This window comes from Somniosus microcephalus, chromosome 8 (genome assembly GCF_052327205.1).
Source record: "Somniosus microcephalus isolate GS21.2 chromosome 8, FLI_Smic_1.0, whole genome shotgun sequence".
In the NCBI taxonomy this organism is placed as follows: Eukaryota; Metazoa; Chordata; class Chondrichthyes; order Squaliformes; family Somniosidae; genus Somniosus; species Somniosus microcephalus.
Genome location: NC_140994.1, coordinates 14043288 through 14063499, shown reverse-complemented (window position 1 = coordinate 14063499; position 20212 = coordinate 14043288). Strand labels below are relative to the sequence as shown.

Here is a 20212-nt window from a genome sequence, read left to right as displayed (position 1 = left end):
AGATAGCGCCTCGCTCCTCGGCCTTTGCACCTTAAGACAGGTGTGTAGCGCCTGATTTAGCGCTCCAATCACCTCCAGGGGTGATAAAAGCCAAGTTTGCAGTCAGAGGCGATAATACTTTGCGCCCGGCTGATAATTGCGCCCCAAATGGGGTGATACTGAATTTCTCCCCCATAGAGTTATAATGGCACAGAAGGAGGCCATTCGGCCCATCGAGTCCGTGCCGGCTCTCTAGAGCAATCCAGTCAGTCCCATTCCCCCGCTCTATCCCCATAGCCCTGCAAGTTTATTTCCCTCAAGTGCCTATCCAGTCTCCCCTTGAAAACATCGAGTGTCTCCGTTTCCACCACTTCCGTCGGCAGCGAGTTCCAGGTCCTCACCACTCGCTGTGGAAAAAAGCTTTTCCTCACACCCCCCTGTATTTCTTGCCCAAAACCTTAAATCTGTGTCCCCTAGTCCTTGTACCATCAACTAGTGGGAACAGCCTTTCCCCGTCTAGCCTATCCAAACCTGTCATAATCTTGTACACCTCGATCAAATCACCCCTGATGGAATACTCTCCACTTGCCTGGATGAGTGCAGCTCCAACAACATTAAAGAAGCTCGACACCATCCAGGACAAAGCAGCCCACTTGATTGGCACCCCATCCACCACCTTAAACATTCACTCCCTCCACCACCAGTGTACCGTGGCTGCAGTGTGTACCATCTACAAGCTGCACTGCAGCAACTCGCCAAGGCTTCTTCGGCAGCACCTCCCAAACCCGCAACCTCTTCCACCTAGAAGGACAAGGGCAGCAGGTGCATGGGGAACACCACCAGCTCCAAGTTCCCCTCCAAGTCACACACCATCCTGACTTAGTATATCGCCGATCCTTCATCGTCGCTGGGTCAAAATCCTGGAACTCCCTCCCTAACAGCGCTGTGGGAGCACCTTCACCACACGGACTGCAGCGGTTCAAGAAGGCGGCTCACCACCACCTTCTCAAGGGGCAACTAGGGATGGGCAAATGGACACCCACATCCCATAAATGAATTAAAAAAAATATCCAGGTTGTTACACAGGAAGCTTTGGCCTGGATATCTGACTTGGATATTGGCATCTGATTTGATTTGCTACCACGGTATGAAAGAAGATGATTTGCTGTCAAGTGGTGGTCGTGAAAGGCGCTCTATAAATGCAAGTCTTTATTAATTTTCTTTGCAGCGCGTTTTAATTTATTATATATTTTGCAGGTGGTGTAAAATATTGCATTGCACGTTTGGAGGGAAGGGTGGCCGCAAGCAAGCTGACGATCGCCTTTGCTAGTCCTGGGGAAGAGGGGGAAGTTGCTGCAGCCACCCATTCCCTCCGCTAGTCGGGCAGGTTGTGTGGAGCGGGGCTCGGGAGGGTGCGCTCTGGCGGACGGGGTGTTTGAGCCCGGCACTTGCGGTGGTGGGGGGAGAGCCGCTGGCGCTATGAGGATGCGGAATGCGGGGCGACATGCTGTCAGTCAGACAGCTCTCCAGACTGCTGGGCTTCCCCAGAGGTGAGTCTCGTCTCCCCTCCCACCCTCTCCCCTATAACCCTCCCTCCTGCAGCCGCTCCCTCTCTCTTTCCTCCCATGCATTATGTGTATCCCCACTCACTGAGTAACTTTTCACCAGCTGGTGAAACCCTCCCCGATTGACAGTAGAGGGCCCGGCACTCAGAATAAAAGTTAACTTTTTTTTAAAAGTTTTTAAAAAAGTTTTCACAATCTCCGCACTGTAAATGCTTTGGATTTTTAAAAAAATGCCTAACAAGGCGAATATTTAAGGAAGTTTTGCCTTCTAAAGGACTTTTTCTTCCCTCTTTTTTTTTTACTAACTGTGCTGTCAGTTAATCAGCGCCATTGTTTTTATTAAATCTATGTTAACACAAAATGCAATGTTTTCTGAACAGATTTAATGTGTTTCCTGTGGTTTATAACGTGTATTTCCTCTCCTTTCATATAGTGGATCCAATTTTTTTTTAGCAATAGGGCATGAATCCAAACTTAAGATCTGCATTGCGCGAATGTTTTATCAGGTCTCAGAAGTATCTTCGAGCTCTTCCCAAGTCCAAAAAGTTACTTTTACTGTGTAATAATTATGGTTCCCCTAGGCAAAGAGGGCAGCTGTTCGATGCACAGCAAGATCCCAGGGATGAGGTGACTGACTGACTTAATCTGTGGTGGTGTTGGGTGAGGGAACAGTGTTGTCCTGGACACTCCCTGTTCTTCACATAGTGCTGTGGAATCTTTAATGTCCATTGAAACATGCAGCTATCTTATCTGAAAGGTGGCGCCTTTGATGGTGCATCTCATCCTCACTCTAATGTTGGGATGTCAGCCGAGATCATGTGCTCAAGTCTTGGGAGTGAGGTTTGAACCTACAACCCCTTCTGAGGGAAGTTAAAGCAAAATTCAGTATTATAGTAGCATAACAGCCAGTTCTCGAATTGTATTGGACCTCATGCAGAAAAATACAGGCATTCGATTCCTCTCCTGTTTTCTCTCTTCTGCCACTTCCTGTCCTCTCTCTTATGTGTCAGCTGTGGCTCGGTGGGCAACACCCTCGCCTCTGAGTCAGAAGGTCGTGGGTTCACAGTTCCACTCCAGAGACTTGAGCACAAAAATCTAGGCTGACACTTCAGTGCAGTGCTGAGGGAGTGCTGCACTGTCAGAGGTGGCATCTTCCAGTTGAGACGTTAAACTGCGGCCCCGACTGCCCCCTCAGGTGGACGTATGTGTGCTGGTTGCTGAGTTTCTGCATTTCTGGTGATCTTTTGAAATTTTTTGTAAAAGGGATGTTGTCAAACCTCCCAAACAGATTGTAAATCTTGCAGAATGCATACTGCACCTCTGCGATATTTTTTGCCTCGGTCCCTACCTCATCAATTCTTCTTTCACCTCTAGACTTGACTTCTCCAATTTCCTCCTTGCCAGCTGTAACAAAGGTGAACTAGTTTTGCCCAAATGATTGTATCACTGGCTTTATTTTTCATTTGTTATGGTATGTTTGGTGCAAAACCCAGGTTCAGCTGAAGGAATAAACCCCCTGCTAGCTGCAATGTAGCCCGTAAACCTGAGCTTCTTCAAACTCTGCTTCCCGTATCCTAACTCGCCCTAATCCATCATTGCTCCACCTTTGGCAGCCGTGCCTTCAGGTGTCTAGGTCCTAAGCACTGGAACTCCCTCCTTGAACCTCTCCGCCTCTCTACCTCTTCCTCCTCCTTTTAAGACGCTCCTTTAAAACCTACCTCTTTGGCCAAGCTTTTGGTCACCTGTCCTAATGGCCCAGAAATTGGTGTCGGGGGCTTCCCGCGGGTGCAAGCCCCCGACCTACACTTGCATAGCGCGCTGACAGTTGAAGCCTGGCCCTGCGTGGATTTCCTGTCAGTGGCCCGGTTCAGCTCCCGGCGCGCTGTGCTTGCGTGATCCAGCGGCGTAGTTAGTTCGATGAGCTGGCTGGGATCACGTGAGCACTGGGCAACCAATCGGAGGTTGCAAAAGTTCATTCATGAGTTTGATAGTAAGAACTGTCAAACTCATGAAAACTCCGGGCGCCCAAAACAGTACTTAAACTTCAAATAAAAGTTAAAAAAACATCCCACTAATTAAATGAACTATTAATAACTAAAAAACTAATTTAAACAATTATTCAAATTTTTGAAAATTTTTTTTTTTTAACAAATCGGGTCTAAAAATACACTTACCTTACTGTAAAGTCTTTAAAAATAATAAACCTGTGGAAAAAATTTCTAACTTTAATTAATAGACCACTTACCTTTTAAAACTAAGTACTTACGTCTGCTTTTTATTCGCGTAAAAACTGGAGGCCTTATCGCACGGGCAACCCTGTAATAAAACATTTTTAAAAAATTTAAAAAAAGGAATTTCAGCGCGCACACGCAGACTCCTGCGCACACGCATTCGACCTCTGAACCCCTTGGTTCAGAGGAAAGGAAATGCCGGTTTTCCACGCATGCGCTGTGCATGCTGAAAACCGGCACTTCCATCGGGCCCACACGTGAGTACACTGTGCTTACTCACACGTTGGGACCCGAATTACTGGGCCAATATCTCCTTATGTGGCTCGGTGTCAAATTTTGTTAACGCTCCTGTGAAGTGCCACATTAAAGGCACTATATAAATGCACGTTGCTGTTGTTGTATCAGATGCAGCATTCATAGACAATATACTGTTTAAGTAGTAGTTTAAGCTTGCTGGCTTGAATATATGTTAATGTGTTTAAATGGTCAAGCTATTCAGTGCAAACGTGTGGACACACAGGAAGCCCGGTCCTGACCCCAAGCATCGTGTGTGCTTGAGCTACTACAAATAGCGATCAATGTAACGTGGTTCTGAGACATTCAGTTTTTAGTGGGCTTTGTTCTGATTATACCTTGAAAGGATTGTGATGGTATATTTGGGGCTGACTTTGTCTCGGTCAGAGGCCAGCAAGGAGATTGATCCACGTCCATGGCAGTGTACTGCCGTGTTTAAAAAGTGACATGTTTCAAGGAACGATTCAATGTTTAGAGTTAATGCAGGATCAGCATCTTTGCGGTTTTGATATTTCAAGGGGAATAGTAAAGTTGTAACTACTGTAGGTATACAGTTTAGCTGAGCATTTTATATTTACCTATTTAATGTTAAATAAATGTGTCTTGGTTTATATCCTAAGCCTCAGTCTCGAGCGTCTGTTCCTTCACCTACCAAAGATGAGGTCATGTGGTAGCATGTGATATACTTGGGTAAACTGGAATACAGTGATGGGTGCCCTGTTCGATCTTGGAGTCTCGCTACACTTGCCTAGATACCAGGCAGGTAACGACACCCACTGGTTTGTAGGGGATGTAAGGTCCGCTTATGGGAGTGGTCATTGACGCTGAACCCAAGTTATAAAGCTAGTGTAAACTAAGATGTAACACCAACCTCGCTTCCTCCACCTCCATAAACCCCAATGTGTTCAAAGCTTGACTGCCCATACTGTGCCCTGCTCGCCCATCACTCCCGTCCACCCGACCCACATTTGCTTTCTGTTCTCCAAGGCATTAGATTATAAATCGTCGTCTTCACATCTCTCCCATGGCCTTGACCCAGTCTTATTGCTGCAACCTCCTCATCCTTATATCCCCTCCTGCACCCTTCAGTCCTCTGACCCTGGCTTTACGGGGGCCTACTTCCCCTAGCAGAGAGGTCAATGACCAGGGGGCACAGATTTAAAGTAATTGGTAGAAGGATTAGAGGGGAGTTGAGAACTTTTTTCACCCAGAGGGTGGTGGGGGTCTGGAACTCACTGCCTGAAAGGGTGGTAGAGGCAGAAACCCTCATCACATTAAAAAAGTGCTTGGATCTGCACTTGAAGTGCCGTAACCTACAGGGCTACGGACCAAGAGCTGGAAAGTGGGATTAGGCTGGAGAGCTCTTTTTCGGCCGGCATAGACACGATGGGTCGAATGGCCTCCTTCTGTGCCGTAAATTTCTATGATTTAGTGCGTCTACCCCAATGTTCCCTCTAAGTTGTGCTCACGCGCAGTAATTTGCGAGGTCCCGCGCAGGCCACTCACACGCTTTTACATTGGAAATACCAGGCTTGTGCAGAAATTTAAAGGAACTGCGCATTAAAAGAAACAGGCCGCACAGAACCTAGCCTTCAGGGAACATCGGTCTCCCCCTCCTTTCATTCCACCATTGGTGGAAGAGCCTTCAGCTCTTCTGTGTGGGACACTCCCCAAACCCAGCCACCTCTTTACTTCTTTACTTCTCTCTCTCTCTTTTAATAACCTTCTCAAAAACTCATCTTTTCGACTAATCTTGCAGTCATCCATCCTAACTGTCTCACTGTGGTTTGGCATTTAGTCCTTTATTTGTCTATTGATTTTTTTCTTCTCTTCTCCCTTCCCTTCCCCACGTAATGCAACTTGGGACTTTTTGTATGTTAAATGCCGCTATATAAATGCAAGTTCTTTTTAAAGAAGATAGTGACTGAAACTGTGTTGGCTGTTCCTCCTCCACTGACGTGAAACAATATTTCCAGCTAATCTTTGCCCTGCTTGCCTATCAAGGAACTAGTTGAGACTTTTGGTAAGCTTACTATCAACAAAGATAGTATCTCTTTTTTTAAGTAGCTCATTGTTGGTCTGAACACAGTGGGCGTGTTTTTAAAATGTGCTGCTTGTTACATTGTGCAAGAATGTTGTACTCGAGAGTTGTCGCGAGGCTTATTCAGAGTGCAGTTTTTCTGACGCTTTTGTGTCGAGTGTTGGTGCAAAAGTGACTGCACAACTCCGGATTTGGGCCTGGTGTGGAACAGTGTCGGACTCCCTTGGGTAGGGTCACAGCTTCAGTTGATAAGGTATAGCAAGAACACTGACGTTGGTACGCTCGATCAGCTCCGATGGACAGGTCACAATGTCCGCATGCCCGATACGAGACTCCCAAAACAAACGCTCTACTCGGAGCTCCGACACGGCAACAGAGCCCCAGGTGGGCAGAGGAAACGCTTCAAGGACACCCTCCAGAGCCTCCTTGAAAAAGTGTAACATCCCCACCGACCACCTGGGAATCCCTGGCCCAAGACCGCACAAAGTGGAGGAGAAGCATCCGGGAAGGCGCCGAACACCTCGAGTCTCTTCGCCGGGAGCAAGCGGAAGCCAAGCGCAGGCAGCGCAAGGAGCGCACGTCAACCCAAGCACCCCACCCACCCGCCCCTTCAACCACCGTCTGCCCCACCTGTGACAGAGACTGTAGGTCCTGCATTGGACTCATCAGTCACCTGCGAACACATTTTTAATGTGGAAGCAAGTCATCCTCGGTTCCAAGGGACTGCCTAAGAAGAAATGATAATGTATAAACCTCCTGGACTAAGATTTGGATTCATGGCATAAACCTGGTATAACATAAGAACATAAGAAACAGGAGCAGGAATAGGCCACTTGGCCCCTCGAGCCTGCTCCGCCATTCAATAAGATCATGGCTGATCTCGGGCTCAAAGCCACTTCCCCGCCCGCTCTCCATAACCCTTCACTCCCTTATCTTGTAAAAATCTGTCTATCTCCACCTTAAATGTATTTAATGACCCAGCCTCCACGGCTCTCTGGGGCAGAGAGTTCCACAAATTTACGACCCTCTGAGAGAAGAAATTCCTCCTCATCTCAGTTCTAAAAGGGCGACCCTTTATTCTGAAACTATGCCCCCGAGTTCTAGATTTCCCCACGAGGGGAAACATCCTCTCTGCATCTACCTTGTCGAGCCCCCTCAGTATTTTATATGTTTCAATAAGATCACACCTCATTCTTCTAAATTCCAATGAGTATAGGCCCAACCTTTCTTCATAAGTCAACCCCCTCATCTCAGGAATTAACCTAGTGAACCTTCTCTGAACTGCCTCCAATGCAAGTATATCCTTCCTTAAATAAGGAGACCAAAACTGTACACAGTACTCCAGGTGTGGTCTCGCCAATACCCTGTACAGTTGTAGCAGGACTTCCCTGCTTTTATACTCCAACCCCCTTGCAATAAAGGTCAACATTCAATTTGCCTTTTTGATTACTTGCTGCACCTGCATGTTAACTTTTTGTGTTTCATGCACAAGGAGCCCCAGGTCCCTCTGAACTGTAGCATTTTGCAATCTCTCTCCATTTAAAAAATAATTAGCTTTTTTATTTTTCCTGCCAAAGTGGATAACCTCGCACTTTCCCACGCTATACTCCATCTGCCAAATGTTTGCCCACTCACTTAGCCTGTCTATATCAAGTGTATGGTAGCAGAATACATCAGGTAATTGCACTAAAGTCAATGAGAGACATATTAAGGTGTTATATAAATGTAAGTTCTTTTTTTCTCAAGTCTTTTTTTTATTCATTCTCGGGATATGGGCGTCACTGGCAAGGCCAGCATTTATAGCCTATCCCTAATTGCCCTTGAGAAGGTGGTGGTGAGCCGCCACCTTGAATACAACCGAGTGGCTTGCTAGGCCATTTCAGAGGGCAGTTAAGAGTCAACCACATTGCTGTGGGTCTGGAGTCACTTATAGGCCAGACCGGGTAAGGACGGCAGATTTCCTTCCCTAAAGGACATTAGTGATCCAGATGGGTTTTTACAACAATCCGGTAGTTACATGGTCACCATTACTGATACTAGCTTTTTATTCCAGATTGGATCATAAATCCAGCGCTCTGGATTAGTAGTCCAGTAACATAACCGCTATGCTACCGTTCCATGTGTGTGCGTGCGCGCGTGCGTCAGACAGGATTGGGCTCAGTTGTGATGCCATCCATGGGAGGATAGCATTTTTACACTCGCTGTCTGGTGCTCATGCGTGGCCAGTTGGGTGAGATTACTGCGGAGCTTGGCTGCTGATCTCAGTAGAACAGTAATCCAGGATGCCTTCAGTAGAGGAGGTGATAAAATGGGATGGAGAAACAGTGTATCGCCGAATGGCATGGAGTTGCCAGCAAATTGCAAAGATGTGATTCACGCAGATGATTATGAAGTTCGTAATGTAGAAACTGTCATAGCCATTCCTCCTAGTAGCCTTCATTTACTGTGAAGCAGCACTGAATTCCAACTCTCCTAGTGTCTCGGTTACGTGGAGTGCGCACTCTAGCTGAAGGGTCGGCAGGCTACATACATGATGCTACTGATCTGGCTGCGTATAGGAGAATACAATGTACATTATTATAGAACCTAAATTGAGTCCAAAAAAAAAACAATCTTGCTATTTATCAAATGAAGGCATGGCTCCTGTGGTCGGCCATGATAAGTTTGACAAGCCCGTAAATATTTACTTTGGTCGTTGAGCCATTTCAATTGGCTGTCTGTGAATGACCCAAAATATGCGATTGAAAGGTCATCGACCTGAAACGTTAACCCTATACCTTCCTCTCTCCAAAGATGCTGCCTGACCAGCTGAGTTTATCCAGCATTTTATGTTTTTATTTAAAAAAAATCATTATCTGGTCAGTGTCACATTGCTGTTTGTGGGAGCTTGCTGTGCGCAAATTGTCTGCCACGTTTCCTACATTACAACAGTGGCTACACTTCAAAAAGTACTTCATTGGCTGTAAAGTGCTTTGGGACACCCTGAGGTTGTGAAAGGCGCTATGTAAACACAGGTCTTTGTTTGTTTCTTTCTTTCGCTACGAGTTTGGGCTTTGAATTGCAGAATGAAACCATGGAGGTCAGTACAGTATTGTGTACACTATTCACAGAACAGTGATATATCCCCAACCTGCAGGCTTAGCTCAGAGTGTGCACTGGAGACTGATCTGCTGCATTAAACCTTCGACTATTATTGTTTGTCAATCTCCTGTAACATTGCACACAGAGCATGAAGACCAAGTGTAGTCTGTAGGTGAAGCAGAATTAGAAGGTGGGGAATAATTGGATGTGGATGTCCAGACATGATTTAGTCCCTATTTTAAAGTCATACATTCTGTCCTCATTTTTGTATTGCTATTATAAAATCCTATCTCCACATTTATAATGGAAACTTTCTATGTAAACTTGTCATGTGGTAATTATATCCTTCTGCCAGTGGTGGCACTGCAGCAACTCCACTGCAGGGGAGGGTGTAATTGGAAACAGCAGGTGGCGTTTCACAACCTCAATACTTCACTGAACAACAACAGCTTGCATTTATATAGCGCCTTTAACATAGTAAAATATCCCAAGGCGCTTCACGGGAACTTTATCTGTTAAAATTTGACAGCAAGCCACGTAAGGAGATATTAGAAAAAGAAACAGACAATACTGGGAATACTCAGCGGGTCAGGCAGCATCTGTGGAGAGAGAAACACAGTTAACGTTTCAGGTCGATGACCTTTCGTCAAAACTGTAAGATGTTAGAGATTTAACAGTTTACAAGCAAGTGCAGAGCCAGGGAAATGGGTAGGGGAGGAAAGAAGGAAGGTCTGTGATAGGATGGCGGGCAGGAGTGACTAAATGACAAAAGGGATAATGGTGCAAGGCAAATCAGGGTGGTAATGAGACAATAAAGAAACAAAAGATGGGTCTAGAGGAGGAGTAAATGGCAACAGCAGAACCATTACCAGCACCTGCTGTCCGAAAAAATGGGAAAGGTGGTTTTGATCTGAAGTTAAATATTGAGGCCGGAAGGTTGTAAAGCACCTCATCGAAAGATGAGGTACTGCTCCTCGAGATATTGGGTAAAGGAGATATTAGGACAGCTGACCAAAAGCTTGGCCAAAGAGGTAGGTTTTAAGGAACGTCTTAAAGGAGGATTTAATCGCTCCACCATTGGTGGCCGTGCCTTCAGCTGCCTGGGCCCTAATCTCTGGAATACCCTCCCTAAACCTCTCCGCCTCTCCCCTCCTTCAAGATGTTCATTAAAACCTACCTCTTTGACTAAGCTTTTGGCCGGTTGCCCTAATATCTCTCTTATGTGGCTCGGTGTCAAATTTTGTTTGATAATCGCTCCTGTGAAGTGCTTTGGGACGTTTTACTACGTGAAAGGTGCTATATAAATGCAAGTTGTTGTTGATTATAGAGAGGGGGAGAGGTTGCGGGAAGGAATTCCAGAGGGGTCAGTTTAGATTATGTTTCAAGTACTGGAGTGAGGCCGCACTCTTCTGACTTTGAGGTGAGAGTGGCGCTATTGACTGCTGACTAAAGTGAGTGAGACTGATTACTGCGGGATTGGAAAACAGGAAACTATTAGTATGTATTTCACATAATTGGACATCTGGGACTGGTTTTTAGCAATTCTTTCACAACATTGGAGATGGCCCAAAAATACTTAACAAACACAGTGTTGCAAGCCAGTCAGCATCCTTGATGTGCAGTAAGATGTGATTGCGACTTGTAAAAAGCACTTGGCCTAATTTGCATGGCTGGCCAGCTTACGCTACAGATCTATTTCGCGACATTGCAACAGTGACTCCACTTCAAAAGTACGTTATTGATTGTAAAGCCCTTTGGGACATCCTGTGGTTGCGAAAGGCATGTTATAAATGCAATTTTTTTCTTTCTGCCTTCCTGTCTGTCTTTCATTTTCTCTCTTTTTTTTCCTTTCCCCGCCCCCCCCCCCCTCTTTTCCTGCTATGATATTGGGCTTCTTTAACATAAGAACATAAGAATTAGGAGCAGGAGTCGGCCATTCGGCCCCTCGAGCCTGCCCCGCCATTCAATAAGATCGTGGCTGATCTGATCTTGACCTCAACTCCACTTCCCTGCTCGCTCCCCATAACCCCTGACTCCCCTGTAGCTCAAATATCTGTCTATCTCTGCTTTGAATATATTCACTGACTCCACAGCTCTCTGGGGAAGAGAATTCCAAAGATTCACGACCCTCTGAGAGAAGAAATTCCTCCTCATCTCCGTCTTAAATGGGTGACCCTTTATTCTGAGACTGTGCCCCCTAGTTCTAGATACCCCCACCAGGGGAAACATCCTCCCTCCATCCACCCTGTCAAGCCCCCTCAGAATCTTATATGTTTCAATAAGATCACCTCTCATTCTTCTAAACTCCAATGAGTATAGGCCCAACCTTTCTTCATAAGACAACCCCTTCATCTCAGGAATCAACCTCGTGAACCTTCTCTGAACTGCCTCCAATGCAAGTATATCCCTCCTTAAATAAGGAGACCAAAACTGTACGCAGTACTCCAGGTGTGGTCTCACCAGCGCCCTGTACAGTTGTAACAAGACTTCCCTACTTTTATACTCCATCCCCCTTGCAATAAAGGCCAACATTCCATTTGCTTTCCTAATTACTTGCTGTACCTGCATGTTAACCTTTTGTGTTTCATGTATGAGGACCCCCCAGATCCCTCTGTACCGCAGCATGCTGTAGTCTCTCTCCATTTAAATAATATTTTGGTTTTTTATTCTTCCTACCAAAGTGGATAACCTCACATATTCTCACATTATACTCCATCTGCCAAATTTTTGCCCACTCACTTAACCTGTCTATATCCTTTAGCAGACTCTGTGTCCTCTTCACAACTTGCTTTCCCACCTATCTTTGTATCGTCAGCAAATTTGGCTACAGTACACTCGGTCCCTTCATCCAAGTCATTAATATAGATTGTAAATAGTTGAGGCCCCAGCACTGATCCCAGTGGCACCCCACTAGATACAGTTTGCCAACCTGAAAATGACCCATTTATCCTGACTCTCTGTTTTCTGTTAGTTAGCCAATCCTCTATCCATGCCAATATATTACCCCAAACCCCGTGAGCTCTTGTGCAGTAACCTTTAATGTGGCACCTTATCGAATGCCTTCCGGAAGTCCAAATACTGTACACAACATCTACTGGTTCCCCGTTTTTCCACCCTGCTCGTTACATCCTCAAAGAACTCTAGTAAATTTGTCATACACGATTGTACAACATTGTGAGGCATTCTAAAGGACCATCGGAGCAGGAGCTCGAATACAATTCTGGCCTTGGAGCTTCCTCAAAGTTGCCCATCCCACCATGTGTGACACTGCCGCTGGAACTAAACTTAATGAGGGAAGAGCATTGACCAAAATGCGCCTCTCCAGCTTTTTTTTTTAGGCCTGTACAAAATAACAATGGGTGACTTGAGAGATGCCCATAATTTGTACTGCAGCTCGCTCTTGTGGGATTTAAAATTACATGATCAGTAGACTAAGCTTCCTCCTTTGAGTCTTCAGTACCTGTACTTGACATTCCTTGTGGTGGTTCCCAGCTACGTGTTGTTGCTTTAATGTGGTGATAAGTTTGTATGGATATGGTTGTAAATGTGGACAGGGTGGTTATGGAATGGGTTTATCATGCTGTTCTGACTTGAGTAGGCATTTAGGGAACAATGGAAAAGGTAGGGAGGGGTTATCCAGCTGTGAATCGCTTTAACTGGAGGCCAAAGCAGGAACTCAGCTGCAGTTATGCTGCCACTTTTCATGTCGGTGTGAAGCGGCTTTGGGGCGTCTGGTGATGCATGAGTGGGAGAATAACTCTCTGCAGTTGGGTGTCCTGGTCTGACCAAGAATCCACCAAAGCCACGAACCGCTCCAGCAGTTGGGTCCTGGCCTGACCAAGAATCCACCAAAGCCACGAACCTCTCCAGAAGGCTGTCTCACACCTTGGATGTAACGCCAGTCCTGTGTGAAGCCAGGTTTGGAAAAAGTACTCAGGCGGTACATTGATGCTCGTGGTAATTTCATAAAATTACGGTGAAGGGTCCTTTTTCAGTGCTGCTCTCTGATCTCCCGCAGCCTGAGTTCTGGACTGCTGTATTGATGTTCAGCTGCTAAAGTTGAGCTGTGTTTAAACTGAACTGTCCCCTTTCAGATCGCAGCTCAGATACACCCTGTGGGGAAGTGGTCTAAATAGACAACCCGTAAGGTGTGGAAAGTAAAATCAGGCAGTGTGTAAAATGGGCGGCTGATCTGATCGTGTCAGTATCCCACTGGGTAATGTAGGTTACAATTACCCACAATAGGTTGCTACTCCAACAAGGAAGGGAGCATGATTTGATTTGGTCTTTGGTAATTAAGCGGAGCAGATATGAGCATACTAAAATGTCGGGACAAGAAAAGACCAGCTGGTCCATCTAGCCTGCCCCATACAATCGTGATGCCTTATGCAGACACTCCCTAGCCACCCATGGAATCGCCTGGGAGAGGTGAAAAACCAACAACAACAACTTGCATTTATATAGCCCCTTTAATACAGTAAAATGTCTCGAGGCGCTTCACAGGAACATTCTCAGACAAAATTTGGCACCAAACCACATAAGGAGGTATCAGGGTAGGTGACCAAATGCTTGGTCAAAGAGGAGCACCTTTAAAGGAGGAAAGAGAGGTGGAGAGGTTCAGGGAGGGAATTCCAGAGCTTGGGGCCCAGGCAGCTGAAGTTGGGGATTAAAATCGGGGATGCAAAAGAGGCCAGAATTGGAGGAGCGCAGATATCTCGGAGGGTTGAAGGGCTGGATGAGGTGACAGAGATAGGGAAGGGGTCAAGGAGATGGTAAAAACCCAGGCCAGTTAGGCAAAAAAAAATCTGCAGAATTCCAATGCGAACCCTTTAGGCGATCAAAAGTAGTCCAGCCTACCACATTGACCCTGATATATATATTATACAGGATACCCACATCTTGTACGAGGTGATCTCCGCCCCAGCCAGAAACCGGTCCAGCTCGCTCCGATAAACAACGAATCTGTGTTCACCGTACGAGCCGGCAGCCTGTTCCACTATTCTCTGGGGAAAACGAGAACCGCCTAATATCCAACCTAGATCTACCCTTCGTAACTTGTAAGCACGAACCCTGGTCCTCCTTAACCGATCCAGTTGGAATGATTGGTCCACATAAACACAATCTAATCCCTTCATTATTTTATATAAACCTCGATCAAATCTCCCCCGAGTCTACGCTTCTCTGAAATATACAGACCCAGCTCTTTGAGCCTACAATTGTATAGGGCTTTGGTGAGGCCGCAACTGGAGTGGACAAAACTGCACAGTTTTGGTCTCCTTATTAGGAAGGATATACTTGCCTTAAAGGCGGTGCAATGTAGGTTCACTAGATTGATCTCTGGGATGAGAGGGTTGTCTATAAGCAGATTGGGCCTATATTCTCTGGAGTTTAGAAGAATGAGAGATGATCTCATTGAAAAATATATAAGATACTGAGGGGGATTGACAGGGTAGAAGCTGAGAGGTTGTTCCCCCTGGCTGCAGAGTCTAGAACTAGGGTCACAGTCTCAGGATAAGGGGCCAGCCATTTAAGACTGAGATGAGGAGGAATTTCTTCACTCAGGTGGTTGTGAATCTTTGGAATTCTCTGCCCCAGAGGGCTGTGGATGCTGAGTCATTGAGTATATTTAAAGCTGAGCTAGATAAGTTTTTGGACACAGGGAATCAAGGGATATGGGGATCGGGTGAGAAACATAGAAGATAGGAGCAGGAGTAGGCCACTCAGCCCTTCGAGCCTGCTCCGCCATTCAGCGAGATCATGGCTGATCATCCAAACCCTAGCACCCGGTCCCTACACCGACAGCCATCCCACCCAAGCCCTATCCCCGTAACCCTGTAACCCCACGTATTTAATTCCCCCTAACACTAAGGGTCAATTTTTATCATGGCCAATCAACCTAACCCGCACATCTTTGGACTGTGGGAGGAAACCGGAGCACCCGGAGAAAACCCACGCAAACACGGGGAGAATGTGCAAACTCCACACAGACAGTCACCCGAGGCCGGATTTGAACCCGGGTCCCTGGCGCTGTGAGGCAACAGTGCTAACCACTATGCCACCGAGTGGAGTTGAGGTCAAAGATCAGCCATGATCTTATTGAATGGAGGCTCGAGGGGCTGTATGGCCTGCTCCTGCAGCAGCTCGCCAAGGCTTCTTCGGCAGCACCTCCCAAACCCGCGACCTCTTCCACCTAGAAGGACAAGGGCAGCAGGCACATGGGAACACCACCACCTCTGAGTTCCCCTCCAAGTCACACACCATCCTGACTTAGAAATGTATTGGCCGTTCCTTCATCGTCGCTGGGTCAAAATCCTGGAACTCCCTCCCTAACAGCACTGTGGGAGGACCTTCACCACACGGACTGCAGCGGTTCAAGAAGGCGGCTCGCCACCACCTTGTCACGGGCAATTAGGGATGGGCAATAAATGTCAGCCTTGCCAGCGACGCCCACATCCCATATACGAATATATATTTAAAAATCTTATGTTCTTATGGGACCCGTCCCTCTAACACAGTGAGATCTGCTTGTTTGTCTAGCTTATGGGACCCATCCCTCTAACACAGCGAGATCTGCTTGTTTGTCTAGCTTATGGGACCCGTCCCTCTAACACAGCGAGATCTGCTTGCTTGTTTAGTTTCCTCAAAAGCTCGTGAAAAGTGCTCTACTGTATATAGATGCAAGGTTGTTTTCTTTTCTTTACAGTATAAATTGTGGCATACAGTGATCAGAACTAACTTTAAGCATTTTGTCAATGATTTCCCTGTGAGATCAACCTGACGTGCCTAGAATTGAATGCAGTTTGTCATGCATGCAAAACACAAGCGGTGCAATTAAGCTACATCCCATAGATTGTATTGGTTAGCAGCAACATGCCATCATGAATAATGTAGAACATAGAATGGTCATGGTTCAAATGCACTAAAGTTTGATCCAAGTTGTTGTTATAGCTACTTCCAGTCAGAAAAGGGATGAGCTTATTGAGCCTAACGGCCCATTCCTGTTCCCTCAAATTCTTTTTTTTATCCTGAAGGGTGTGCTATGTATCTTTGCAAGAGCCAGATCCTTGTATGCATTTGCCCAGAGAATGAGTTACTGCTGTCTACCCTTTTCTTATAAGAAAAATACATGGGTTTTTTTTTTTTTAGTTTTCTGTTGTGTATGTACCTTTAAGAGAATAACTGGTCTCAGACTGCAGTACCGGCAGTGACCACCCCTGTATAAAAGGCGCTAGAGAGCCTCTGTTGGTTAGTTTCGTTATTGCCTTTCACCAGTAAAGATCTATTTGTTTTCACTCCTGCTAGTCCGTGTCTCAATCATTCACGGACTTAACACTGGTGACGAGTAAGAAACGTACTTACCTGCAACTCGGCAGCAGCTCCGACGACGTTGTTGAAGGTCGGAGCCAGAAGGAAAAAAAAAAGAGGCCATTGAAACTCGAGAAACGGGCGTCGACCGTCAATCATCGATTTTAAAACTTGCAGGAGCGACTTTCCAGAGCCAGGCTGGGTTCCTCGGTCTGTGGTTTCCCAGCTAATCGGGCTGGTGGCAGGTAGTGCTCTGATCCTTCCTGGGCTGCGGCGGGCTGAAGCTCGATCGGGTGGCCTTTCAACGGGGCCGGGCAGCGAGTCGGGAAGCAAAGAGAGAGAGAGGGTGGAGCATACAGGACGCGGCCGGTGTTTCGAAGCCGGGCAGCGTTCGGGCCTCAGAAGAGGGAGGGAAGTGTCCCAGAGGGTCCGCTCCACGACGGGAAAATAATAAAAGAAAAAGAATACGCGCAAGAAACCGTGGAAAGCAGCGCTAACAACAGCGGGGAAGAAGGCAAAGTGCGGGAGGCGCCATTTTAGATTTGCAAGATGCCGAAGACTGGCTGTATCACTGCTTTTGATAATACAATAGAGGACTGGACCACGTATGTGGAGTCGAGGTATATTTCGAGGCAAATGAAATGGCGGAGGGGAAAAAGGCATCAATATTGCTAAACTTAATGGGCACTAGAACGTACGGCCTATTGCGGGATCTGATTACTCCAGCCAAACCGAAGGCGAAGAGTTTTAACGAAATTGTTGCTGTTCTACAGGAGCACTTAAACCCTGCACCGCTGTTGATAGCAGAAAGATTTAAATTCCACAGGAGAACTCGGCACAAAGATGAGAGCAATGCTGAGTATCTTACGGAACTACGCAAGCTATCAAAGCACTGCCAGTTCGGAGCAGGACTGGCAGATACCCTACGGGACAAATTTGTCTGTGGACTCCTGAGTGAAGGAACACAGAAGAAGTTACTCTCAGAGAAAGAGCTGACGCTAGATAAGGCTTTCAGCGTGGCAGTATCGTATGAAGCAGCAGCCAGGGGAGCTGCAGAAATTCAACAAAAACCACAGGAATACGGCACCCACGAAATGACACGGGGATTTGCAAAATGTTATCGCTGCGGCAGAACTAACCATGACCAGAAGGACTGCTGGTCCAAAGACAAAATATGCAGACAATGCGGGAAGATTGGACACATTGCACGAGTTTGTAGGTCTGGGAAGAAGACCAGCGACAACAAAAAGGCTACTAAGGAACCGTACAAGAAAGTACAAAAGATGACGGACAGTAGTTCCGAAGACCAGATGAGCGATAGTGAATCCGAGAACAGGAGATTAAGCTGTCTCAAACTTCACAATGTAATCGCAAAAGAGGATCACCGAACCATTTGGGTCACCCTCACGATAGCAGGGTCCCAAGTTAAAATGGAATTGGATACAGGATCAGCGCTAACCGTCATGAATCGACGAGACTACGAGTGGCTATTTTCACACATACCCTTGAGAGAGACATCCATCGTCTTGACGACGTATACGGGACCAAAAGTATACCCCAAAGGAAAAATAAGGGTGCCTGTCGAATACAATGGCAAGAAAATACGGAAATTGTATCTCTACATACTGCCAAATGGTGGACCACCGTTATTGGGACGGGAATGGATCAGGAAGATAAACTTAGATTGGCATTCCATTCATGCAATGACGGTGGACGGTAAAAAAGATGAAGACGTCACTCCTGGACGATTGTCAACAATCTTAGCTAACGCCAAAGAGGTATTTCAACAAGACCTGGGCACGCTTAAAGGCGTAACCACCTCGTTAAAAATAGAAGAGAATGCAGTTCCCAAGTTTTTCAAAGCGAGACCGGTACCATATGCAATTCGCCCAGCCGTCGAAGCAGAGCTGGAGAATCTGGAGAAGGCGGGCGTGTTGTCTAAGGTCGACCGGAGCGAGTGGGTGACACCCATCGTTCCTGTCATGAAGAAAACGTTAAGCAATAAGTCCGGAGAGCCAAGGAAGATTCGCATCTGTGGGGATTTCAAGGTGACTGTGAACCCTGTCCTTCGCACAGTACAATATCCTCTTCCAAGGATAGAAGACATCTTCGCCTCGCTGTCTGGAGGGAAGCGTTTTACAAAAATTGACCTAGCACAAGCATATTTGCAGATGGAGGTTGAAGAATCCTCTAGGAAGTATCTCACGATAAACACTCACAAAGGTCTTTACCAGTATCATCGATTGGTATTCGGAGTAGCATCGGCTCCGGCAATATGGCAAAGAGCGATGGAACAAGTCCTGCAAGGGATTCCGGGGACTCAGTGTTACTTGGGCGACATCCTTGTAACAGGTGAAGATGACAGTGAACACCTTAACAACCTAGAACAGGTGCTCACTAGACTACGGGAACATGGGCTGCGAGCCAACTGCCCCAAGTGCGAATTTTTTAAGAAACAGATATCGTATTGTGGCCACGTGATTGATGAAGAGGGGTTACATAAGTCCCCTGACAAAATTGAAGCGGTTGTTAAGGCCCCAGCGCCTGAAAATGTGTTGCAACTGAGGTCATTCCTCGGGTTGGTGAATTACTACCATAAGTTTTTGCCGAATTTGTCGACAATTCTGCACCCACTGAACGCACTGCTACGAACAGGGGTAGCATGGAAATGGAGCGATGATTGTAAACGTGCTTTTCAGAAGAGTAAGGACTTAATCACTTCGAAGGAAGTATTGGCTCACTACAACCCAGCAATACCAATCAGGCTGGCGTGTGATGCGTCTCCCTACGGCATTCGGGCGGTACTGTCACATAAATTCCTTGATGGTTTGGAGAGGCCGATAGCTTTTGCATCACGCTCGTTAACTTCTGCCGAGCGTAACTACGCCCAGATCGACAGAGAGGCCCTCAGCCTAGTGTGGGGGGGGGGTGAAGAAGTTCAATCACTATCTGCACGGTCAAAAATTTACTCTACTAACCGATCATCAACCTCTTGTCTCCATTTTCAACCTTCAGAAGGGCGTACCGATAATGACAGCACAACGGCTGCAGAGATGGTCCCTTTTCCTAGGGGCACACCAATATGACATCGAGTACAAAGGAACTAAACAGCATGGAAATGCTGATGGATTGTCACGTCTACCGTTGCCGACGGTGGAAGAAGACGACCTTGCAGTGGATCCAATGGAGTTATTCCACTCGACCATAGTCGAATGTCTCCCTGTGACGAATGCAAACATAGAAAAGGAAACACGGAATGACCCGACACTATCACGGGTCTATGATTTAATGGTGAAGGGATGGCCAGCACATGGCGAACCACTGCTGCCAGCATTCTCGCCAAGAAGAGAACAGCTGTCAGTGTGCAGAGGAACCTTGATGTGTGGATCCAGAGTAGTAATTCCACCTAAGTTGACGGATAGAGTGCTCAATGAGCTTCATGAGGGTCATCTGGGTGGGGTAAAAATGAAGAGCTTAGCCAGAGCGTTTGTGTGGTGGCCGGGAATCGATAGAGAAATCGAAGAGATGACCAAGAGCTGTGCAGGATGCCAGAAGGTCCAAAACGCCCCACCACAAGCTCCTCTGCATCCATGGGAGTGGCCCTCATCTCCATGGCAAAGGGTGCACATTGATTTTGCTGGTCCCTTCATGGACTCGATGTTTTTAATTGCAGTGGATGCACATTCAAAGTGGCCAGAGGTAATAAAAATGTCCTC

General features: G+C 46.6%; 1 protein-coding gene across 1 annotated transcript in view; it reads left to right on the top strand.

Moving 5' to 3' along the window:
• The first annotated feature begins 1287 nt into the window (after positions 1 to 1287).
• Positions 1288 to 20212, top strand: part of LOC147113325 (uncharacterized) — a 161352-nt gene continuing 142427 nt past the window's right edge. Inside the window, 1 exon segment of the mRNA XM_085994257.1 lies at positions 1288 to 1529. Coding sequence (XP_085850383.1) covers positions 1472 to 1529 — 58 coding nt within the window. The 5' untranslated portion in view covers positions 1288 to 1471.